The following is a 26265-nucleotide window of genomic DNA, read 5'->3' on the forward strand; positions in this document are numbered from 1 at the left end:
TTGCAGAACCTGTGGGTAATTGCTAACACAATTCCCATCCCTTATAGGTGTATTTTTTTTACAATTGAGGGGATTTATGTAAAAAGAGTCCTCAATCTGATGACCAAGCATGATTAAAAAAAAGTTCAACTAGACATGTATTTTGAAGCTTCATTATCTGTTTTAACCTCCCTCCAATGAGTATTAGGGATAATTATTAGATAAATGCAATTTTGAGAAAGGGGTCCGGACTCCTTTGTTTCAAATGGAACATGTGTACTGTCCCTTCTTTCCTTGTCTAGGGAGCTGCCATAGGAGGCTGAGTACATCACTTGACTTCCTTCTATCCACAGACAATAAACAGAGTGAGTATGCGCAGGTTGGCGCTCTATTCAAAACAAAGGAGTATGGGCCCTGTTCTAAGGGGGTGCCAGCAGTAGGAACTTTTAACACTGAATACCCCTTTAAGTTAGGGGTTTGCATTGCTGTTTTATGGGCTTTACTAAATATATAATTACAGTTTATAAGTCTAAAATGTAAAATATGTATTAAATGATAGATTCCTATATTGTTTTGACACAGAGCTAAAAGAAAAAGAAAGCATGAAAACATTCATTGTTGGAATTGGTGGGTAAGTGTTCCTCTATAATAACAATGCAGATCATCTCCCCATGTTGTTTAGACCACACATAGCTATTTCCCTATATTTAACCAGGCTTATAAGATTGGCTCACCTAACTGCACCGAGCCACTGGTCAATCAATACACTGCGGGGGTGCCGATCAGTGCCACCTGTCATTTGGACATTTTAATGGTTATTGGTCGTGGCATGTAAATGGTTAAATAACTGACATCAACGGGATCACTGATGTCAGTCATTAGCAGTGGGTGTCTCCTGCACATAACAGCAGACACCTGCAGTTTATGGAGCAGGCTCAGCTCCTCAACCAGTTCCGTACACCCCTTCCCCTGCCTAGCTGATAATTTACATGGGGCAGCCAGGAAGTGGTTAAAGAAAATGTAATCAGTCTACAAATTTAAACAGTTAAAATTTACGTGTTTTTATTATTCAGTATTTTACTGTTACACACAAGCCATATCCTTTTATCCAGCAAGACAAAAAAGTGTCCAAAACCCATAATACATGTGACGCAAGTACAATACAAGAATCCAGCTTTTAGTGCAAGTTATGCCAATATTCTACCCATTCTTATTTCTATAAAGCATGCACAAGCCAAAAAGACAGAAATGGCTGCACATCGCACCCATGGCTGACACGAAAGCTTGTTCAGCTACATTTAAAACCAACATCAGAAGTTAGTATATAATTTGGCCAAACCATATTGCCTCATGTACCACGTGCAGGTCTTCTGATACACATGAGTCCCTAACCAAACCTCATCACTGTGTCGGTCAGCGACCACAATCCCCGCAAAACGTGCGCAGGCAGAGAAGAGGGGCCACGGAATGGCACAGTGATGAGGTTTGGTTAGGGACTCATGTGTATCAGAAGACCTGCACGTGGTACATGAGGCAATATGGTTTGGCCAAATTATATACTAACTTCCGATGTTGGTTTTAAATGTAGCTGAACAAGCTTTCGTGTCAGCCATGGGTGCGATGTGCAGCCATTTCTGTCTTTTTGGCTTGTGATTATTTCTATAAAGCGCTAGTAAAAAAAAAACTTAAAATATGTGGTTTAACATTTTGCAAATGTATTTTTTCAGTGTGACAAATGGTGGAAAAACAACACTTGCCAACAAACTTGTGGAAATGCTTCCCAATTGCAGTCTTATCAGCCAGGATAACTACTTCAAGGTATCTATGACATTACCAGTGAAGATACCATGCCTTTCTTTACTGAGCATGGGTTATGGTTTACCTCAATGTTTTGGGCTTGGGAATTTTTAAAGGCACTGTACCATCAGGCATGGGCTGAAGCACTGGAGGCGGGCTGATCCATCCCCAGTGGGAGGAAACCTCTGCCCCTCTATGACACTGCTCCATTAGAATCAATGGAGCTGTATCATAGAGGAACGGGGGGTTCCTCCCATTGGGGGTGGATCAGCCCGCCTCCAGTGCTTCAGCCCAGGCCTGATGGTACAGTCCCTTTAAAAGTGTATTGTGATAATAATAATAAATTGCAAGGGCTCCCACATTTCCTAGTAAGAAGGAGCAACAGCCTATTGAAAAGCTGTCCCTTTACACTTTGCTACTCCCAACACAGTGTTATGTAGGAACTCCAAAATTGTCTGATTCACCTTTACTTTCCTGCTTCATTCTTTGGGTTGTTGGTGATATGCCTCTACTGTCTTTCATCCACTAAACCTTTTGATATATAGATCCCATAAATTAAACTATAATTAAGCTATTACGAAGCTGCACACGAGATACACTGTACAAGGGAAAATTTATTAAGACCGGTGTATTCCCAGTCTTACATGAATCCCTGTCCCCAGGCTACATACCAGAGGTGCTGGAGGAAGCCATGCCTCCTACCTGTCCTGCAGCGTCCCCTGCAATCCCATTAGGCGAGTCAGGTGTGCACTAGTGAAAAGATGCAAATTTTTGTGCCAACCAATTGGTGTGCTCAAAAATCTGTGCCTTTTTACTGGTGCATGCCTTATGTATTTTTGATAAATTTCCCCCCCTTAGTTCTTAGAAATTACTACCTGTAAATAGGTTCTTTGCAAAAAACTGTGTGCTTCTATACTGAAGTCTGTGGAGTATGTGACAAAATAACATGGAGAAATGAAAACCTTCAAGCTGTGAGCTGAAGGGGCACAGAACCCACCCCAAGCCCATTAGTTATAGCTTTTGATGGAATTAAGGTGTGTAGACACCCACAAATGCTATCATTGAATTGTCTGTCATACATCCATAAATATAAAATATTACTCAATTCAATACCTGATACAGCTACTGCCAATAATATGGCGATGTGCCTGGTAAACAATGAAGGGGGTGCTGTACTGGAGGTCTGCACAAATTTACACTACTCATGTCTATTCCTAGTAAAGTTCTATTTTTGCTGGTCACAGCACATTTAAAAACTGCTACTTACAAAAAAAAAAAAAAAAATACAAAGTCACTCCAGTCCGGGCTACACTTACATAATAACGTCAAGGCGTGTCCGTTGTGTCAAACACGTGTCTCTGCGGTTGCACCAAACCTAAAATGGTCCATGTGCCATTTTAATCAATTCGGTTCACAGAAAAGACGCTGGTCAAAGGCATAATATATACAAACACATATGGAACTCCTTTGATAAATTCTCACCATAGCCTTGTTTTTATTAAAAAAAAAAGTCATAGTTGTAAAATGGCAGAAAAAGAACTTTACTAACGACAGACATGGGCAGTGTAGACTTGGAAAAAGGCGCAAATTGTTGTGCAATTAAGTGATTGCGACAGACATACAGTACATAAAACAATGATAAATCCCCCCGATACCTTTACTTCTCTTCAAATGTTATCTTATCATTGGTGATTTTGTTTTTTACTGAGATCTATTGTTTTAGGGTGGACTCACACATGGTCATTTTATTTTTTTTGCCGTTTTTGTGGAAAGTGGAAAATGGGATGGAAAGTATAAAGTGGGGACTTGTACTTCTCTTTTCTGTTGGATCCACTTCTAGTTTTAGCACAAAAACTGCCATGTGTGATTCCAGCCTAAAGGAACACATAATAATCCAATAAATCTAACTGTTATATCTGTGTATTTGAATATAGCCGGAGGCAGAGGTTGCCACAGATGAAAGAGGATTTAAGCAGTATGATGGTAAGCACTCGCGTTATTGTTAGAGGGGCTCGGATCCTAAAGGAAACTCCTCAAATGTATGTCTCTTATTAAATTTGTTGTATATGTGTCTGTCTGTGTGCCAGAAGTTGCATTAAATGCCAGCTATGAGCTAAAGTAGATTTCATGGAGAGTTTTTACTGTATATAATTTATGGCACAAATTGGCATAATTATGTATAATCTAGTTTTTATTTGATTTCAGATGTTGCAGTAACATGCAAAGTATATGAACATTGTTAGAATATGGAGTAAGACATTGCAGATGTGCAGACTATGACCTATAGTAAATTTCAAACATAAAAAATGACAAACATAGCTCAAGGAAGTAGTGAAGTGCACAAATAATATGAACACCCAAGGAAATAAGAGGGGCCATTCTGTATGTCAGAGGAACGGTGAGCCCCTCCAAGTTCTACTGCAGAAAGTTGTAGGCAGTAATCTGACATACATTCTGTGATATAGACACATTGTTATGTCCAAGACCTCATTGTAATAATGCTTGTAAGGGTACAAACCCACACACCGTATACGCAGCGTATTTACTGCTGCGATACGCAGCAAATACGCAGCAGATTAGATCTAATTAACTGAATACAGCATCAAATCTTCACCATCACATCTGCTGCGTATTTGCTGCGTATACGGTGTGTGGGTTTATACCCTGAGGCTGAAAAAAGACGCCACATTGCAGAATATGGCTATGTTCACACAACGTAAGCTACGTAATAATCACGGCCGTGGTTGCCGATTTGCAACAATGGCCGTGATAACTACGTAGCCTGCGTAGTGCTGCCTTCAATTGAATCCCAGCCGGAGTGTATACACATGGTATACACTCTGGCTGGGATCCCTAGCGGCGCCGCAAGAAACTGACAGTTTCAATTTTCTGCAGCAGCTATTCAATGAATAGCGGCCACAGAAAACCATGTCAGTGCTCATAATGGAGCAGGTGGCTCCGACTGCACGCTTCATTGTGAGCAGTGGGGAATTCTGATGCAGCGCTAAAGATTATCTGGCCGGTACTGCAGGGGTGATATTCTCAGACACCGGACGGCTCACAGAACGGTTGTTGTCTTACAAAATGTGAACATAGCCTAATAGAGCATTCAAGCATTCTAGCATTTCTAAGCTGTGTGTTGCATTGGCAGCTACAATGAGTGTAAGTATTGAAGTTTTTATACTATAGGGAGCATGCAAATACATTCCAAAATAATCCAACAGAGTTCCTGCAGCCCCATTTATTTCATTGTTATATTGACAAGAGAAGCTCTTAAAGAAGAGAAAGGATAGAAAGTTGAAAGAGAAGGGGGGGGGAAGACCTACTGATGACTAGCTGCTGTATACCAGGACTAAGTGGCTATATATCTTGTTCACAGGGGACCTTGTCCTATCACTTTGGGTAGCAGACCACACTATGAATGTGCATCTGTAGTGCTCCATGCTTCACGGAGCACTACATTGCCACTTTGTAAGCATAGCGATCCGTGCTGCAAATTGCGATCTGCGCTACAGCAGGTCCTGTTTTTTTGCGGGATGGATTTTTGCCCTGTACACACAGACAGTCGTTCTAATGGGACCATTGAATAACATTGGTCCTATAAACAACGCACTTGTGAATGTAGCCTAAGGGTATATACTATATATAGTAACAGATTCTTTGCAACTATTTCTGTAACTCTTCCATTCATCTGAAAAGTCTATGAGCTTGCTGCCATAACAACTACAAAAATAATATTCAGTTGCAGGAATTTTTTGCAAAAGATCTGCCCCATGAGAATTCATTAAAAGATGTTCATGAGTTTACGAGTATTCATATAGGGGGAGATTTATCATACATGGTGTAAAGTGAAACTGTCTCAGTTGCCCCTAGTAACCAATCAGATTCCACATTTCATTTCCAAAAAAGTCTGTGAGGAATGAAAGGTGGAATCTGATTGGTTGCTAGGGGCAACTGGGCCAGTTTCACTTTACACCATGTTTGATAAATCTCCCACATAGTATTAACACAAACTGGGGAATGTGAGCATTTTTACTCACACTTTGCACATTAACAATGATGGCAATTAGGAACTATGGACAGTGCATACTGGTATTACTTTTTGTTTGTGACCCTAGTTACCTGTACTCTAAAAAGTCTGTATATATTACATATACTGTATATAATATGTAATGCTACTATAGTATTGTGCAATGCCCATATAGTAATGTAGTGTATGTTAATCTTTACAGTGCTGGAGGCCTTAGAAATGGAAGTAATGATGTCAGATGTTCTTTCATGGATCACACAACATAAAGGAATGGAAAACCCCAAAACATTGCAAGAAAAATGTGAAAAGTCGGTACATTTTTTGATAATTGAAGGCTTTCTTCTATATCACTACAAGTATGTAAGTTTTACTGACTACTTTTACTAAATACCTCTGCTCTTCAATAATGTTGTATTTTAAAAGAATGTATAATGAGAAAATCGCATGGTCAATATTAGGAACATATATGTAAAGAAAAATGTGGGTGGTTCTCATCAAGGTTATCCTGGAACTGCTCAGCTCTTCCTAATGTGTAACATGATGCCTGCAGATTGGACTGCATTTTCAATTTGACACTAGCTGTTATGGTCCCTATACACAAAGTGATAATTCGCCCAATTAAACGTTTAACGATTTTGAAGTAACAATGTGTTTTTTATAATGATCATTGTTTAGACGGAACGATAAATCGTTTGAAAAAATCATTATTACGATTGTTTTAAGATCGCTTAAAGGGGTAGTGCACCCAAAAATTTTTTCTTTCAAATCAACTGCTGCCATGAAGTGCCAGAGATTTGTAATTTACTTCTATTAAAGAATCTCAAACCTTCTAGTACTTATCAGCTGCTGTGTGTCCAGCAGGAAGTGGTGTTTTCTTTCCTATCTGACACAGTGCTCTCTGTTGCCTCCTCTGTCCATGTCAGGAACTGTCCAGAGAAGGAGCAAATCCCCATAGAAAACCTCTCCTGCTCTCCAGACTGGAAATAATGCCACTTCCTGCTGGGCATACAGCAGCTGATAAGTACTGGAAGGCTTGAGATTTTTTAATAGAAGTAAATTACAAATCTCTGGCACTTCATGGCAGCAGTTGATTTGAAAGAAAAATTTTTTGGGTGCACTACCCCTTCTCACACATAGGGTGAATCGTTGAAGACTGTTTAGACTAAGCGATCTGCTAATTTTCAGTGAACGACGAACGATAATTTTAGAACATGTTGAAAGATCACGATGAACAATTTATCGCTTGTCGCTTGATCGTACGCTGTGTTTACACAAGCCGATTATTGCTCAAATGCGATCGTTATCGCAAAAATTTGAACGATAGTCACTTCTTAGGGACCATTAGAACACGTACAATGTGTAATTCCCTGTTTTCTGACAATAATGGGCATGATTTGCCATAAAATTTTAATAATAACAATAATAAACATAATAATAATGGAGCCTAGTAATGCACTCCACTAAAGTCAATGGCAAATTTCAACAGTGGATTATTTATTTCGATATAAACATATATATATAATATATATATTTTTTTTAGGCATCTGGATAATGTTTTTGACCAAAGGTATTTTCTAACTGTTCCATATGAGGAATGTAAGAAGAGGAGAAGGTATGTGGAGACAATGATCATATATACTTTGACATACAGTGTTCTGTTAGAATATGAAATGTGTTATGACCAATTACAGCTTATTTGAAAATAATCATGGAGGGCTGATCTCTAGAAGGAAATGTTCTCTCTAATCTCCTGACCTGAGGACTTGTTGACATGAAACCACTTCATCCTGTTATTGTAGCTATTACATACCAAAGATTGCTATAGACATAAGCTCTTCCCGAAAATCTTTATCTACTTTCCATCCTGAGATGTGTGGCCATTTCTGTAATGGAGGGCACTCGTCATTTTATAGAGTTGTAATAACCAAGAGTGTTGCTATGGTCTGGAAAGACTGCCCCCCCCTTCGGATAAATTATATATATTAGCATATTGTTGAATAATATCCAAGCAGTTATCAAATAACAAAATAAAAATCTCCCCACTACACGTATCTACTACAAACTAAAACTCTTAAAAGGTATTTACCATTCTGTGGCAGGACACCGTCTACAAACTCCAGCAGTTACACATTCCACTTGTAAAGCAAGCGGTGTACGGAACTGTTAAAGGCATCATAGGCTATATTGTAAGTGTATTACGTTGCAGTCTATGGAGCTTCCATCTGTTCCATACATGGTTTGCTCTCGGAGCGGACTGTGTACCTGCCAGAGTTTTTAGAAGGCATCCTACCACGCTAGCGGAATGGTAGGTACACTTTAAGTCCTTTTCTATGTCAGTTACTTGTTTAGGCTATGTTCAGACGCTGTAAGAGGCTGGCCGTTCCGAGGCTTTGCTGGTCTCAGAAAAGATCATCCCGGCCGGTACTGCATTACCGGCCGGATGATCTTTAGTTCTGATGCGGGTCCACTAATGTGCGCCCGCATTCAAATTCCCCACTGCACACAATGGAGTGTGCGGCCAGACGCATTAAAACTGACATGTCAGTTTCTCGCGGCGCCGCTAGGGATCGTGGCACATACACATAGTATACACTCCGGCCGGGATTCCCTCAGCCTTCAGCACAAAGTAATTTCCGTACTAATCACGGTTGTTGCAACGGCCACTTACGTTGTGTGAATATGGCCTAAGTATGTAACCTCATCCCTTTTTTCTCCCCATGTGCATAACCATCTGTTTACGAGTGTTAAACCTCATTGGCAATTTCTTAGCTTCACAAGGTCATTAATAAACATATTAATATTAATAGGCCTAAAGTAGCAGTTGACAGTGGCAGACACCAAAAAATCAGGGCAGAAGGCCTAAAATTGAATGCCCAGTTTGGAGGGCATCATTGGAAATAGAAATTGTGCCTCTCTTCCTTCCTGGGCTGACTGACGCCCTGTGTGTTAGGCTTTGCATAACGTTTCTTGCACTCAGATCAGTGAGGCCAGTGTGACTAGATGAAGACGCATCTACTCCTCCCTGACTAGTTACCAATAATACTGCACAAATGACGACCATGAATTTCCACACTTTGTGGCACTGCATCTAAGAAATGAGAACACTATTGGAATGTGATTTACCACTGTTACAGGGTACTCTGGGTGTTTTTTAGGGCACTAGGGACCTGAAACATTCCTTTTAAGAGATGGTTTCCAGTGTGTGTTGCAGGACATTGGAGATCTTAATATTATAATGACATGTCAGAAGTTTTGATGAGGGGGGTTGGGGTGCTGAGACCTCCACTGATCACTGCTTAATTTCTGCTTAGACCTTCTCAGATAGCCAAGCATGCAGTATATGGATTCTATAAACAGAGATGATCAAAAACAAGGGGCACAGTGCTCAGCTGTGTCAGGCTAGGTTCATACTGCGTTTTTGCAATGTGTTTAACGTATACATTTTAAGGAAAAAACGGATGCAAAACTGGATGCAATTGTGTGTCATCCATTTGGATCCGTTTTCCATTGTAAAAAAAAAAAACAGGATCGAAATGGATGTGTTTTTTTCTTGCATACAGAAAAGTAGTGTTGACACGGATCCAAACGGATGACACACAATTGCATCTGTTTTTGCATCCGTCTTTTGCATCCGTTATTTTCCATAAAACGTATATGTTAAATGGATTGCAAAAACGCAGTGTGAAGCCAGCCTTAGTTTTTCGATTGATGGGGATCGAAACGCCCCAGCCCCCACTGTTAAAAACTTTTCATGTATATTAGTGACCTGTAAAACAAAAAAGTTATCATTTTATGTAATTGGCATGTTGTAGATTTAGAAACATCATTACATCCGAGCCAAGGGGAATCTGGTCCTTTTTCTCTCAGCATTGGTAAAATAAGAATATACCTTCCGCTGTAACTAAACCCTATTGGAAAATAAAAAAAAATCTCTCTTTTAAACAGCACACGGGTTTATGACCCTCCAGATCCGCCAGGATATTTTGATGGACACGTGTGGCCCATGTATATAAAGCACAGAGAAGAGATGGACAAGCTTCAAAGGGACATAGGTACTAACTCTCCATATAATGGGTTTGATCTACATGTATATTTCTTTGGAATACTGATAAAAGTAATAGCAATGTTTCCAATAACTTGTAGCTTGTAGTCACTACTCCTTGAGGAGTATTATACAGTATTGTACTAAAAAAGCAGAGAAGGTTATAAGGAATCTATCTACCTGACATACAATCTATGCAGTGACCTGCTGTATACACTTACACAGTGCACCAGAATATATCAACTGTGATGTGACTGATATGTGTATGTAGCTGATAAATAATTCCTCGGTCACAGAACACTACCTAACACAACTCTAAAAGCTAACATAGTGCCACAGCCAAATCAATTACTGTTTCTTACTAGGTCTTCAAACTTATAATTTCTTTATTCCAGGGACAAACAGGTAAAAATGTTGGGTTTACAGTTGTTTCACACCTGTCAGTGCATCATCAGAGGCATGGAAGAGCTATAGCCTATTTACAGCACCTCAGTGTTTTTACCTGTTTGTCTATGGAGTAAAGATTAATTAAAGGTCAAATGAGGCGTCCTCATCGTAACTAACAGTTATACTTGTAGGGTTCGTCAAGGTAAATATTTTTGCTAATACATTAATTTAGCAAACTTGTCTTCTCCTGAAATGCTGCACTTTCCTTTCATTGTTGACAGATCTTGTCGTGTGTGTGTGTGTGTACACAGTATTAAAAAAAATTCAAGCTTAGCGGTGAATTCCAATCTGCCCGGGAATTTACTGCTGATCCCGCAGGTACACTTTAAACTTGTTGGGCACGTTAAATATTTTCGGCTCTTCATGGCTACAAACATGCATGAGACCATAATGTGCCTAACCAGGGCCGGCGTCAGCACCCGGCTAAGTAGGGCAAATGCCGGGGCCCCCAGCTCCTCTAGGGGCCCACTCCCGTTTGTTACTACATTTTTTTTGTTAGTAAAAAAGAAAAAAAAGTGTAGTAACAAAGAGGACTGGGCCCCTAGAGGCCGCATGTGACAGTTAGGGGCCCGCCGATCCATACTGGGGCCCCCGAGCACCTGTCTTCCATCACAAATCTTCCCTACAGCCGAGTAGGAAAGAGGACCTTTGAGTCTGAAGGACCTTTGATGATGTCACGGGTCATGTGATCGGACACATGACCTGATAGAGGGCAGCAGGTAGGCTCTGCAAACTAAGTGTCCTGTATGTGCTGGTTCTTCTACTTGTTTTGTGTATAGAGGTCCTGCTGTAATATATATATATCTATTACAGCAGGATATATATATATATATATATATATATTACAGCAGGACCTCTATACACAAAACAACTAGATATCTGTATCTATCTATCTATCTATCTATTTCCCTATCTCCTATCTATCATATGAACATGGTGAGACCTCTAGTTCTCCTATATTCAGGCCCTGCAGTGATATACAGTGTGTGTGTGTGTGTGTATATATATATATATATATATATATATATATATACACACACTGTATATCACTGCAGGGCCTGAATATAGGAGAACTAGAGGTCTCACCATGTTCATATTATAAACAAATCTATATATATATATATATATATATATATATAATGCTGGTGCTGCTAGTTCTCTAGTATACAGCTCCTGCTCTGTGTGTGTGTATGTATATATATACACACACACACACAAACACACACAGAAGGAGCTGTATACTAGAGAACTAGCAGCACCAGCATGATATATATATATAATCCTGTGACTGGGTCTGACTCCTCTAGAGTCCTGACTACTGCAGAGATCAGGAGATACAGGAGGAGAAAGATATTCAGCAGCCGCATGTTTCTTCTGCTGCAAATCTTTCCTCGCCTGTCTCTCCATGATTTGCTCCTCAAAGGGGCCCGCCGAGGCTCTGTCGCCCAAGGGCCCACAAAAAGCTGGAGCCGGCCCTGTGCCTAACCCCCACCCTAATCCAGTATGAATCCTATATCAGTTCAGATGTGATGAACAGATAAGAGGTGGGGAGGTTGTGTGAGGTGGGGGTGGGGTGAGTTCAGAAGAAAGTCTGGGACAGCCAACTCTTTCACTCCAAATGACAGGGTATCGGGCGCAGGTCCAGGTATTAAGGGGAGATGGTATCGAAAATATTAATTCATTAAAAGCATAAATGTACAAGACACAACTCATTTTGAGACCGGTCCGGTCTCTTTATCAACACCTGGTAAAGAGACAGGATGGGTCTCGAAACGTGTCATGTCTTGTATATTTATGTTTTTAGTAAATTAATCTTTACTATGCTATCTTCCCCTGATACCTGGACCTGCCCCGATATCCTGTCATTTGAAGTGGAGGAGTTGGCTGATTGTTGTTAATTCCGGTGGGGATTGGACCGGAGTGGCTGCGGTTTACTTACTTGCTGCCAGTAAGAGTTGTGCCTTATTTCAGCACAACTCGCTAAGGTGAGAGTTCCATATATACTTTCACCTTTACTGCTACTGTCTGGATTACACTATGGAGCACTGTCTTATATTTTGTTGAGGCTAAGTCTGGCAGCTAAACTGCATTGTGTTGTCTTACTGAATTGCTTGAATTAGGCTGCATTCCCACATTCTGTGCTCCGTACAAGACTACACCACCCCACGCCACTGCCGCCCGGGCAGCATCTGTGACAAGATCCCAGAAGTGTGGGAACTGTACAGATACGCACCATGCTGTAATGACAGCTAAGGTGGCTGTGAGGGAGCAAGTAGGCTAATACAATTTGATCAAAATGTTTATTATTATTATTTATACTACCTCCCTTATAACATGTGGATGCCCTGCTATGTCTTTATTTTTCTCTTCATAGAGCTAAATAACTGGTAACTGTGACTTTTTGTAGTTTTCTTAGATGGCACTAAAACAAAAGAAGAGATTCTCTGTTACGTCTATTCTGACATTAAAAGAGTGGGTAAGTCACATATTAGAATATATTTATAGCAGTGTTAGGGTTATTTACACAGAAAGATTATCTGACAGATTATCTGCCAAAGATTTGAAGCCAAAGCCAGAAACAGACTATAAACAGAGATCAGGTCATAAAGGAAAGCCTGAGATTTCTCCTCTTTTCAAATCCATTCCTGGCTTTGGCTTCAGATCTTGGCAGATAATCTGTCAGATAATCTTTCTGTGTAAATGGACCCTAAGGGCCCTATTCCACCGGACGATTATCGTTCAGATTATCGTTAAATCGTTCGAATCTAAACGATAATCGTTCGGTTGAAATGCAGTAACGATTAACGACCGAACGAGAAATCGTTGATCGCTTTATAAGACCTGGACCTATTTTTATCGTTGCTCGTTCGCAAAACGTTTGCAAATCGTTCGCATTGAATAAGACATCGTTCGGTCGTTCGCAATAGATACGAACGCAATAGCGAAGAAATACGGAAGAAGATACGATCGCAATTACGATCATAAGTAACGATTATCGTTCCATGGAAATGAGTGAACGTTTTCAGGTCTTTCGCAATAGCGGTCGCTTGAGATCGTTAATCGTTAACGATTATGCTAACGATAATCGTCCGGTGGAATAGGGCCCTAAGGGTCCTATTACACGTGTCAATAGGGCCCAATAATAACTGTAAACAAAGGAATAGACTATAAACAGGGAACAGGTCATAAAGCAAAGACTAAGATTTCTCCACTTTTCAAATCCATTCCCGACTTTGGCTTAGGGTCAGTTCACGCGTACAGACTCGCAGCGTAAATCTCGCTGCGAGTCTGTCAGGTCCTGGCAGTTCACTGTCACTACATACTCGCAGCTGTCTGAACGACCGCTGCGTGTATGTAATTCTGCCTGCCCCCTAACCCCTTCTGCTGCCGCCTGGCTCCCGCTTTGTATACACTACCTCTCCTCGCTGCACGGGGTCCCGGCGTACTGCTTTCCCGCCCGGCCAATTAGTATGTTGTCCAGCCGCAGCCACTGATTGGCCGAGCGGGAGAGCAGTACGCCAACAGCGGTATTGGAAAGCACTGCACACACTGACATAGAGACTGTGGCTTGAGGCATGTTCTCTGCCTTTATCGATGACTGACCTGATTTGAAAAGAGGACACTGGCCTGTGTGTCCCACAACTCATAGACACTTCTGAAACGGCCATAGTAGTTCAATGAACAATGAAAGTGAGGGGAAGGCCATGATGGCGGAGGGTGGACCCTCACTAAAGGATAAATGCAATACTTTTTTTTTACTGTACTATTTATGCAACTTGGAGTTACCCCCCCCCCTCCCCTCCGCCCTTTATTGTGGTCTATGAGACTTTCAAAGTGTTGTCTGTAGAGATCACTGGCACTACTCCTTATTTAATGGCTTCTAAGCGTATTGTTTGCTGTATGTAGAGGGCTATGGTGGGGTTGCCTGGTGGTGCTCCTTATTTGTAGAATCTCGGTAATCCAACAAAGTATAAGAAAGAAAGATAAGGGCACTCACCCGTATGTGGCAAAATTCTTCTTTTATTCAAAAGACGTGCATAATAAAAGTCCGTGCAAACATCTTACATGCGGGCAGACGCCAAACCACCTTCAAGGCGTGTACATGATGGCCATTTCGCGCGCATGCGCGCTTCAACGGATGACGTCTCTCCCGTAAGTCGCAGGTAAAATACCTCATCTGACGTACTGGGAGTAGGCGTTTACAAAGTGAAAGGTAAATACCCTTTTGCTTAAAAACAAATACTTTACGCAATGAATACAAAAAGTGATCTCAGATAAACATATTAAGTTCTATTTTATCATTAAGACCGCACTTTTCTTGTGCTCCTGTAGCTAGAATACAACGTGCTTCTGTTTTTAATAGTTGTGTGTTTGTATCTTGTCCTGGTTTGTAAAAAATTCTCTTTAAACCTGTAAATGTGAGACAGTTAGTATCTCCGTTGTGTTGTGTGTGAATGTGTTCTACCATTTTTGTCGCTGATTTTTTATTTTTTATGCAGTATATGTGTTCATAAAACCTGCGATTTAAAGGTCGCAAGGTTTTTCCAATATAAAACATCCCGCATATACACGTAATAGCATAGACTACACATTTTGTTTTGCAACAAATGAAATAGTTTATGTCAAAAGTGACTCCACCTAGGGTTATAGTTTTAGTCACTCTTGCATAATCACACCAGGAACAGTCGCCACATCTGAACATGCCTTTAGGTTGCATAGATTTAATCCACATTTTTTCTTCTTTCACCTTATTGCTAAATTTGCTCTGTACTAAGATATCTTTTAGATTTTTACATCTTTTGAAGGCTATAGTGGGTTTTTCTGTAATTAGCTCTGACAGAATAGAGTCATTATTTATTAAATACCAGTTTTTATTTATTACCTCTTTAATAATTGCCGCCATAGGGCTAAATTTAAAGGCCAGAGTGAATTTCTGTTTGTTTTGATGTTTTGTCTTTTGTTTTTTGTTTTTATTTAAGAGAGATGTTCTATCTTTGGAGAATGCCTTCTCCTCTGCCCTTTTAAGTTCATCAATTGGATATCCTCGCTGGGATAGCCTGTAGGTAAGTTCCTTAGCTTTTTCTTTGTACATTATGTCAGTGCTATTGATACGCCGTAATCGTAAGTATTGCCCATATGGTAATGCAAGTTTTACATGTGGGGGGTGATAGCTATTGTGGTGTAACAAGGAGTTGCAAGCTGTGGATTTGCGGTAACTAATTACTGTGAGTTCATTGTTTATTATTTTTACTGTAGTATCTAAGAATTCTAATTCAGATGTATTTATTTTACTAGTAAAGGCCATGTTAAATTGGTTATTGTTTATGTATGTTACAAAATCATTGAATGCTTCTGGGGTGTCATTCCAGATGATAAAGATATCATCCACGAAGCGATAATAAACATTTATCGCTCTCGTGAATGGATTACCTTCACTGAAAATCATGACTCTTTCAAATTCTGCCAAAAATAAATTGGCTAGGGTGCATGCTACCGGCGTACCCATCCAAAAAAAAAATAAAAAAAATAAAAATCTAACCGATAATGAACAAAAAGCCTTGAAAACACTACAAAATAACAAAGAAATAATAATCAAAAAGGCGGACAAGGGGGGCAACGTGGTTATTATGAGTAAAGAGTATTATATAAAAGAAGCAGAAAGACAGCTGGGAGATACATCAACATATATAAAATTACAAAAGAACCCGACAGAAAAATACAAAGACAAATTACGCACTTTACTACGGAAAAACATAGAAAGGGGTGTTATTTCGCAAAACAGAGCAGAAAAACTACTACCTATAAATCCTAAATATCCATGCTGGTACCTCGTCCCCAAAATCCATAAATCTCTAATCTGTCCACCCGGAAGACCTATTGTCTCCGGCATAGGAAGTATAACCGAACCATTATCTCAATATGTCGACTGGCTATTACGGCCTCTTTTGGACGAGGTACCAGCATTAATCAAGGACACAAATGATTTTTTACGATCCATACACACATGTACATGGCCAGAAGGAGCTTTCTTAACGTCAATTGACGTAGAAAGCCTGTACACTAGGATTCCTCAAACCCTAGTAGTAGAGATCATCGGTACTTTCCTGAGAAGAATCGGTAAAAGTACTGATTTTGTTGAATTCATTTGTGAAGCTTTAAATTTTATTTTAGAAAATAATGCTTTTGTATTCAATGACGTTTGGTACCAACAAAAACATGGTACCGCGATGGGTACGCCGGTAGCATGCACCCTAGCCAATTTATTTTTGGCAGAATTTGAAAGAGTCATGATTTTCAGTGAAGGTAATCCATTCACGAGAGCGATAAATGTTTATTATCGCTTCGTGGATGATATCTTTATCATCTGGAATGACACCCCAGAAGCATTCAATGATTTTGTAACATACATAAACAATAACCAATTTAACATGGCCTTTACTAGTAAAATAAATACATCTGAATTAGAATTCTTAGATACTACAGTAAAAATAATAAACAATGAACTCACAGTAATTAGTTACCGCAAATCCACAGCTTGCAACTCCTTGTTACACCACAATAGCTATCACCCCCCACATGTAAAACTTGCATTACCATATGGGCAATACTTACGATTACGGCGTATCAATAGCACTGACATAATGTACAAAGAAAAAGCTAAGGAACTTACCTACAGGCTATCCCAGCGAGGATATCCAATTGATGAACTTAAAAGGGCAGAGGAGAAGGCATTCTCCAAAGATAGAACATCTCTCTTAAATAAAAACAAAAAACAAAAGACAAAACATCAAAACAAACAGAAATTCACTCTGGCCTTTAAATTTAGCCCTATGGCGGCAATTATTAAAGAGGTAATAAATAAAAACTGGTATTTAATAAATAATGACTCTATTCTGTCAGAGCTAATTACAGAAAAACCCACTATAGCCTTCAAAAGATGTAAAAATCTAAAAGATATCTTAGTACAGAGCAAATTTAGCAATAAGGTGAAAGAAGAAAAAATGTGGATTAAATCTATGCAACCTAAAGGCATGTTCAGATGTGGCGACTGTTCCTGGTGTGATTATGCAAGAGTGACTAAAACTATAACCCTAGGTGGAGTCACTTTTGACATAAACGATTTCATTTGTTGCAAAACAAAATGTGTAGTCTATGCTATTACGTGTATATGCGGGATGTTTTATATTGGAAAAACCTTGCGACCTTTAAATCGCAGGTTTTATGAACACATATACTGCATAAAAAATAAAAAATCAGCGACAAAAATGGTAGAACACATTCACACACAACACAACGGAGATACTAACTGTCTCACATTTACAGGTTTAAAGAGAATTTTTTACAAACCAGGACAAGATACAAACACACAACTATTAAAAACAGAAGCACGTTGTATTCTAGCTACAGGAGCACAAGAAAAGTGCGGTCTTAATGATAAAATAGAACTTAATATGTTTATCTGAGATCACTTTTTGTATTCATTGCGTAAAGTATTTGTTTTTAAGCAAAAGGGTATTTACCTTTCACTTTGTAAACGCCTACTCCCAGTACGTCAGATGAGGTATTTTAACTGCGACTTACGGGAGAGACGTCATCCGTTGAAGCGCGCATGCGCGCGAAATGGCCATCATGTACACGCCTTGAAGGTGGTTTGGCGTCTGCCCGCATGTAAGATGTTTGCACGGACTTTTATTATGCACGTCTTTTGAATAAATGAAGAATTTTGCCACATACGGGTGAGTGCCCTTATCTTTCTTTCTTATACTTTGTTAGACTTTCAAAGTGGCTATCCAGCGTTCAAAAAACATGGCCCCTTTAAAAGACAGCATGACTCTTTGCAACTCGGCTCCATTGAAGTGAAGGGAGCCTAAAGGGGAACTATCAGCAGGTTAAACAAATCGAAGCTGCTGATAGCCCCCTGTTGCACAGGAGGCGCCAGGGATGAAGGTATGTCTCTTAACTTCATCCTCTGCGCCATTCCTGTGCAATTAGTAGTCTACTCCTTGGTCCAGTAAGACTGTAAGGAGCACTGCCCTTTCTCTAAAGTAAAAGATAAAACAGGAAAAAACAAGGGCACCGGCGCCTCGTGTCTTATTGTGGCAGGCTCAGATTAGACCAAGAGTGAACAATTGCACTCACCTAATAGCCCCTTGGGCTGTAAGCATATCACCCCACTGGGGTATCCAGGAATCCGTATGGAGATGGTAGCGAAGGAACCTAAGGACTGCAGCCAGATGTATCGAGAACGGGATACTCCCAATCAAGGGCCCGTATTAGAGTAAATAGAAAAAGAAAAAATTCCGATACTTGTAGACAGCGCTGTCCCAGAGAACATCCAAGGCTTACACCGAATTAGTGAAAAATAATAGTATATTTATTTGTAAAAAGCACAAGGTTTACGCGTTTCAGGAGTTACATAGTCTCCCTTCATCAGAACAGTGCATAAGTTATAGTCCGATAGTGTTGTGGTTTAAATGGGAGAAAAGAGCCCGCCAAAACCGCCCATTTTCCAACGGGGAGGGGGGGGGGGGGGGAAGGGAGAGGAGGGGCATAGAAAACATGTAGAAGTAACAAATCCAGAGGATAAAATAAACATGATAGACCAACATAGTCTTAAACATAATATCAATAGTCTTTAAGTACATTACTCTCATGCTGAACGGAGCTCAACTTCAGTGCGGCTCCCACTTAAGCCCGGATCTTCAGTGCGGCTCCAGCATTAGCCCGAATCAGTGGATCTATTTGCATACGTAAACTGCGTACGCCAATTGCGTAAATCTCGGGAATCTTTAGAAAGAGAATCCCCATAGCGCCATAGCGCTGTACAAAATAGGAGGGACTTGACCTCAAGAACTACGTGCCTATACGGGGGAGGAGCCTACAAACCCTGGCCAATCAGTCACTCCGAAGGAGGAGGACCAAACTGTCATGACAACAGTAAACTAAAAGCTAAATGGGGAGTATTATGGCCCGGTCCGGACTGCCCGTGGGGGATCATGTTACCCGGAAAGATCTGAACTGCAGGAATGGCAGGGTAAGTAACCATGCCACACAGGGCAACGGAGACCGCAGGTCCGAGTCCGGCTGCAACACGCCGTCAGTGAGATTGAACGTTCAGTAAGAAATACAGATTGTAACTAGCTTATATCACACATCATAAAGAGAGATACATAATCTAACTAGCTAAAGTAATTATATACATTGTTTAGGAGCTAGTTACACACATAATAAATAAAGATACATATAGTAACTAGCTAAAAATAGACACTGTTACTATATGAATTTAACTATAACCACCATAAAAGGGAGCTAGTTTCACACACAATGAATGTAGATATAGATTATAACTACCTAAAGATAAAATTTTTTTAAAAATAGTAATAGTGGCTAAGTTATTAAAAACGGTGTTATAAATAAAATATTCCCCAAAGTATCTATTGGCATACATTTTCTATATATTCGTTTAGACCTTCAGGTATCAGTGTTTTTAGTTTATAAATCCAATAGTTCTCACGTCTCTTAAGCTTTTGATACCTTTGGCCACCCGCCGGTATCTGTTCAATAGGTAGTACAGTGAAGGAAGAGAACTTGGAATTATTACAATCAGCAGCATGTCTAGAGACGCTATGTAATTGAAAACCACGTTCAACGTTAGACCTATGTTTATTAATTCTCACACGAAGGGCTTGGGTGGTACGCCCCACGTACTGAATCCCACAAGAACAAGTGATTAAATAGACCACAAATGAGGAGCTGCAAGACATAAGGGATTTAATATTGAATGATTCGCCAGACACCCTAGAGCTAAAATTGGTAGTTTTGTTGGCAATATTAGTGCAACATTATTATATTAGTATATATTATACTATTATTTTTCACTAATTCGGTGTAAGCCTTGGATGTTCTCTGGGACAGCGCTGTCTACAAGTATCGGAATTTTTTCTTTTTCTACTTTCTCTAAAGTACCAATCCAGCCTGCTCAATTGATTATTATAAGAAGGGCTGGTCGGGGGTGGATCAGTGCTATGGGGGGCAGGGCAGTGCTCCCAATGGTGCCCCAGTGCTCCTAACGGTCTTACCGGACTGTGGAGTAAATGACTAAGTGCACAGGAATGGTGCCGAGGATGAAAGTAAGAGACATACTTTCATCTTTGGTGCCTTCTGCGCTATAGGGGGCTAACAGGTCACCTTGCACACATCAATTATAGACGAACCATGATGAATCTCTAAGAAAATGGCCATGTCTTTCTGACCCTGGATAATCCGTTTAATTTGGCACCACTGCTTACAGAATGATCAAAATAATCCTCATGCCACAACTTTCCCATTTGGTTGTCACTTTACTGGTTTCACAGAGTAAGGCCAGGTCCACACTACGTAACAGCCGCTGTCTGTGAAGATTATCCCGGCCGGTACTGCAGTTCTATTCACTTCTATTGAATTGGCACGCGGGAGCATCTGTGTGCGCCTGCATCCTAATTCACCATAGCACACAATGGAAAGTCCGTCAGGAACCACACTCTTCATTCTGTGAACTGTCCGTGTTGTGCAGCCGCTATTCGATGAATAACGTCCGGCCGCACAAAACTGACATGTCAGTGTTTATTGCGGCAGCTAGGGAACCTGGACGGAGTGTATACTATGTGTATACACTCCGGCCGGGATTCCTTCTGACTGTAATGGAACGTGAAATTTCTATTAATCACAGCTGTTGTGAGACAATAAAGAAAATACTTTAAGTTAGGAAAAGGGGAAGGAAGGTTACTGATTAGCTTTCTGATACTGTACGCTTCAATGGGCACTGTCGATGTCATAGAGACATATGAAGTTTTGATGAGTCGGGGTCTGAGTGTTTGAACCCCGACCGACTGGTGGAACGAGTTGGGAGAGCATGTGCTCACCCCAACTGTGTCATGTGACTGAGAAGGTCTTATAATGCAAGTCTATGGAACTGTCTCACTCCCATAGCCACATGGCAGGAGAGACTGATAGAAAAAAAAGTTGACATCTCCCTAGGTACACTCCCTAGGCTATTTTTAAAATCTATGCTTGCAGGTAGTAATTAGGACCATCACACATAGACTGGATGGTATTGTAGGAAACGCTCAGGGGTAATAACTATTCGGTCTGTATTGGTTTTCAGCCTCTGGATGCAAATATTAATAAACATTTTTTTTTTTTTTTTAAAGCGCTTCAATGTACATTGTAAGAAGATCCTGTGAAAGTGAAGATTGACAGGCAAAAAGGAACTAGTTTAAAGATATGGAAGAGGCAATGGTTTTCAGTCAATGTCAGAGTTGCACATGCACATCTGGATCATCCTTTTAATCATTGGCCTTAAAATATATTCCTGTAGAAGACACAAAACAGAAAAGGTGCATGCATCTCCCAATGAAATCTGTCAGGTGTCATGCAATGCAACAGTCAAGTGCAATTGTGCTGCAACCAGACGTTGTTGAAGCATTGGTTTTTTTGACTGACAGCTGCATGTGAACAAGGTCATCCGCACTCTTTAATCAACTGTTGCCATAGTAAGGTCCCAGCCCATTTCATACCTAAAAAAGAACTCTGCCCTCTAATAGCATTCCATTATAGCTTTTATTGAATAGCTGACACATAGAATGTGTGATCTTTTGGTCCAATATGACTTAAAACACGGAAACACATAAACACGGAAGTACTGTAAGGAAGTACGTATGTCTTGTTTATTTAGTGCTACTTACTGATATTCCTTCAAGTACTTTCTCATACCCACCTTTTTGAATCCCCTGTTGCTTGCCAGAAGCTGAGCACTCCAATTCTTGGCTGGTGCGGTCACATCACAAAGCATGTCACAGTTTCAGCACAGACTGGCGGACGACCATAGGCCAGTAGTGCTGGAGTGGCATTCAATGTGTGCTGGTGGCTGTGTGTTTTTATTGTCATTGCACATGCAGCTCAAAGTTATTTTTAAGCTAAAAAAAAACCCATTGCTTTTTCAAACTTAAAAAAAAAATGCATGACAGCCAAATGATCTTGCCATTCTTTAAAGCGACTCTGTACCCACAATCTGACCCCCCCCCCCCCCCCAAACCACTTGTACCTTTGGATAGCGGCTTTTAATCCAAAATCTGTCCTGGGGTCCGTTCGGCAGGTGATGCAGTTATTGTCCTAAAAAAATACTTTAAAACTTGAAGCCCGTGCCAAACGGGAGTATCTTTGCCCTAACTTTGCACCACCCTTTCGTCCCTCCTAATCACCCTCTTCATCATTAGGAATGCCACTGAAACATTTTCTCCATGCTGAACATTGCACAGGTTCTTAAAGGACAACTCCCATGAAAAACTTTTTCCCAGTAATTGAAGCACATTACAAAGTTATATAACACTGTAATATGCTTCAATCACCTGTCTGTCCTCCTTCCCTGTCTTTTCCCCCCTCAACCCCCCAGCAGGAAGTGTAAGAAACTCCTTCATACCTAATTACTGTCGTCACCAGGCTGCTCTCTCAGCTCCTTCTAGTGACGATGAGTCATCAGCAGGAGGGCTGCTCTAGCTCCTGTCACACCAGCCTCCCCCTCCCCTGCCTGGACAGGTGACTAGGCTTGCTCAGCTCCCATTGGCTGAGCAACTGTAAGCTATCTGTCATTCTGCAACTCAATAATGACTCGTGACTGACTCCCGACACATAACCAGCTACAGGACCCCCTCCCCCATACTCCCTCCTGCTGCCGAGTGGACTCAGTGAGTGAGTCACTTGCTTATCTTTCTCCTCACTCCTGGCATGTCAGCTACACAGACGTCTTATCTCTCCCCTGCTGCCCTGACCTAATTAGGGACGGCCATCCTGCAGAATGTACACTACAGTGAGGTGAAAGTATGTGTGTGCAGCTTCAGTGTGTGTATATAGCAGCCTGACTGAAGAGAGGCAGAGAGGGGGTCATGTTTAGTGTATGATGGGAGTTGTAGTGAATGGAGGGGCAGGCACTTGCAGTGTCACAGCAGGGGGCTGGCTTGTCACAGCAGCCAAAGTGCATCATGGGAAGCTGAAACCAGGAAGCAAGGAAGAAATGAAGAACAAGACTAGAAATCAGAAGGTACACAGACGGTGGGAAATTCAAACAGTGACAGCTCAGGAGGGATGATAAGTATAAAAGCTAGGTTTCTGACTGGTTTTTGGTTTTTTTCCTTAGCGCGGGAGTTGTCCTTTAACGATACAGCCCATGTGCCGGGCTAACACAGGTGGGGAATAGGAGGCAATCTGCCTGGAGCATTCCTAATGATGAAGAGGGTGGGGAGGAGGGATGGTGCAAAGTTAGGGCACAGATACTCCCTTTTGTCACGGGGCTTCAAGTTTTAAAGTATTTTTTTAGGACAATAACTGCATCACCTGCCTGCCAAACGGACCGCAGGACAGATCTTGGCTTAAAAGCAGCTATCTGAAGGTACAAGTGGTTTGGGGGGGGGGGGGGGGGGGGGGGGGGCTCAGATTTAGAGATGAGCGAACTGTTCGGACTTTTGGTCCGAAAACAGTTCGCTCTCTCGTCATGCCTGTGACCCCGGCCGCATAGTTGCGCTCCGACAGTCCGCTTCACTCTAGTCAGGTTGTGGGTACTGAGATGCTTTAAATATTCTATTGTAATATGTGCTGTGTAATTGAGTCACTACAAATGTACTACCTCCAGCAAAAGTGCAGCTTACTACACCCCTAACTCTAATATCCAGAGAAAGTCTGAGTACACATCACAAGTCCTTCAAAAGTGATATATTGCTATTTCCAAGCTCTGTAGCACCATGTTAGATGTTCTGCACCTTGTGAAATAAATTGCTTCTTTATGTTTTTGTGAAACATACTGCAACTTTCTGGATATTAAAGGGGTTGTCCGGCGATAAAAAATTATTCACAGAATAACACACATTACAAAGTTATACAACTTTGTAATGTATGTTATGTCTGTGAATGGCCCCCTTCCCCGTGTCCCACCACCCCCACCCGTGTACCCGGAAGTGTGGTGCGCTATACATTACCTGTCGCGTGCCGACCACGGTCTCCGATCGTCAGCAGTGACGTCTTCTTCGTGAGTCTGGCGGATCTTCCCGAGTGCCGGCCGCCCTCTGCAGCGTCATCCGAAGCTCAGCCGCGATTGGCTGAGCATAACTGTGCTCAGCCAATCGCGGCTGAGCAGCTGATGACGTGGCCGCGTCATCAGCCGCTCAGCCGCGATTGGCTGAGCACAGTTATGCTCAGCCAATCGCGGCTGAGCTTCGGATGACGCTGCAGAGGGTTGCCGGCACTCGGGAAGATCCGCCGGACTCACGAAGAAGACGTCACTGCTGACGATCGGAGACCGTGGACGACACGACATGCGGTGAGTATAATGCACCACACTTCCGGGTCTAGCGTGGGTGGGGGGAAACACGGGGAAGGGGGCCATTCACAGACATAACATACATTACAAAGTTGTATAACTTTGTAATGTGTGTTATTCTGTGAATAATTTTTTATCGCCGGACAACCCCTTTAAAGGTGGCACTAGAGAGATTTTATCTCGCTGGCATCCAGTTTCATTTGGATACTTTTTATGTGCCAATTTTTTGTGGAAATACGCCCCTACCTAGATAATGACAACCTTCTGTTAGAAAGCAAGGCTACATAAGGCTAGGTTCACACTGCGTTTTTGCAATCCGTTCTCATCTGTTTTTTTTGCAAAAACTGGATGAAAAAAACTGATGCATTTGTGTGCATCCGTTTTGATCCTTTTTCCATTGACTTCCATTGTAACATTGTAACAAAAGTAGTGTCAGCTACGTTTTTGTGTCCGTCCAAAAAAACGGATCCGTTTTTTTTTACAATGGAAGTCAATGGAAAAACTGATGCACACAAATGGATCCGTTTTTAAAAAAAAAAAGCGGATGAAAAAAACGGATTGCAGAAACGCAGTGTGAACCTAGACTAAGTCATAAGTCATACCCACCTTTCTGCAACCCTGTTCAATAATGCTGACCCTGCTCTTTTACTGCTGGCTGTATGTCAAGAGTATACTGAAGGAGTTATTCCCATCTTTAACTAGGATTTGCCACCACTTGACCGTGGATCCCCAACCGATTGTGAAATTGAAGAGATCCCCTGGCCACCTGGCTGTACCACAAGTTTATTCAAGTAAATAGAAACCACTGGCCGTGAGCTGTTTAAAGTATGCCCCTTTTTATGCTGGTCATCATATCCCTTTTGCAAAGGAGGTGCAAAAAGCGAATCTAAATTTTCCCCATAGTGTATTCCAATGATATGACATTATCTGAGGTAGGAATATGAGGTAAGAATAACACTTCACCGAAGCAAGTTGCATGTATAGATACACAATTTCCCTAAATCTGACAATTTTCATGCAGAAAAAGTTATTTTTGTTTTGTACAATATATGTTGTTTGTGTATGACCTATTCCCATTGTGGAACAGGATTGTAACTGTATCCAAAAGAAGAAAGAAAAGTATGTCATACAAATATGGGTGGCACATCCAAATAATAAATAGTCGTATCTCTCACAATTAAGTAGAATAATTCTTTATTAATGTACCAAAAATATTACAAGTGCAAGACAAACATCTAAAAACATTTAAAAAACAGAGAAAAATTCTATTGGACTGGGCAAGGTAGCCACAGTACCACACTATCCCGACTGGTATAAGTATAAACCCCCTCCTATGCAATGTATATGGAAAATGGCTATAGCTGTAACTAAACCTATGTCTGAGATGGACACGAAGACCAAGAAGATATCTCAGAGAAAATGGAAAAAATACAAAGAATATACATGGTAGAGCATAAGATCAGATATCACCATAGGAGGGAGACCAAGTCGGGAACTGGCAACCCCACGCGTTCCGTCTCTGTGCCGAGACTTTCTCAAGGGTACTGTTGCAAGGTGGTGTGAAATATAAATAGCACTTGCAATTAACATAGATTGATTTCCATACCTAGATAAAACTGTCAA

The 26265-nt window shown here is 41.0% G+C and overlaps 1 protein-coding gene across 7 annotated transcripts in view; it reads left to right on the top strand.

Annotated features, from left to right (window-relative positions):
* The window catches only part of NMRK1 (nicotinamide riboside kinase 1), a 48745-nt gene extending 23004 nt beyond the window's left edge, over nucleotides 1–25741 (top strand). For 4 of the 7 annotated variants that reach the window (XM_069961828.1, XM_069961831.1, XM_069961830.1 and 1 more), the window contains exons 3-10: nucleotides 562–610; nucleotides 1707–1797; nucleotides 3711–3759; nucleotides 6009–6162; nucleotides 7347–7418; nucleotides 9752–9858; nucleotides 12703–12771; nucleotides 21485–22307. In XM_069961828.1, the coding sequence (XP_069817929.1) occupies nucleotides 562–610; nucleotides 1707–1797; nucleotides 3711–3759; nucleotides 6009–6162; nucleotides 7347–7418; nucleotides 9752–9858; nucleotides 12703–12771; nucleotides 21485–21504 (611 nt within the window). In that variant the 3' untranslated portion in view covers nucleotides 21505–22307. Of the gene's footprint in view, nucleotides 1–561; nucleotides 611–1706; nucleotides 1798–3710; nucleotides 3760–6008; nucleotides 6163–7346; nucleotides 7419–9751; nucleotides 9859–12702; nucleotides 12772–21484; nucleotides 22308–25344 lie in introns of those variants that run through there. The other 3 variants (XR_011362136.1, XM_069961832.1, XM_069961833.1) reach the window with 3 other exon arrangements.
* The last annotated feature ends 524 nt before the right edge of the window (nucleotides 25742–26265 follow it).

The sequence above is a fragment of the Dendropsophus ebraccatus genome, chromosome 3 (genome assembly GCF_027789765.1).
Source record: "Dendropsophus ebraccatus isolate aDenEbr1 chromosome 3, aDenEbr1.pat, whole genome shotgun sequence".
NCBI lineage: Eukaryota > Metazoa > Chordata > Amphibia > Anura > Hylidae > Dendropsophus > Dendropsophus ebraccatus.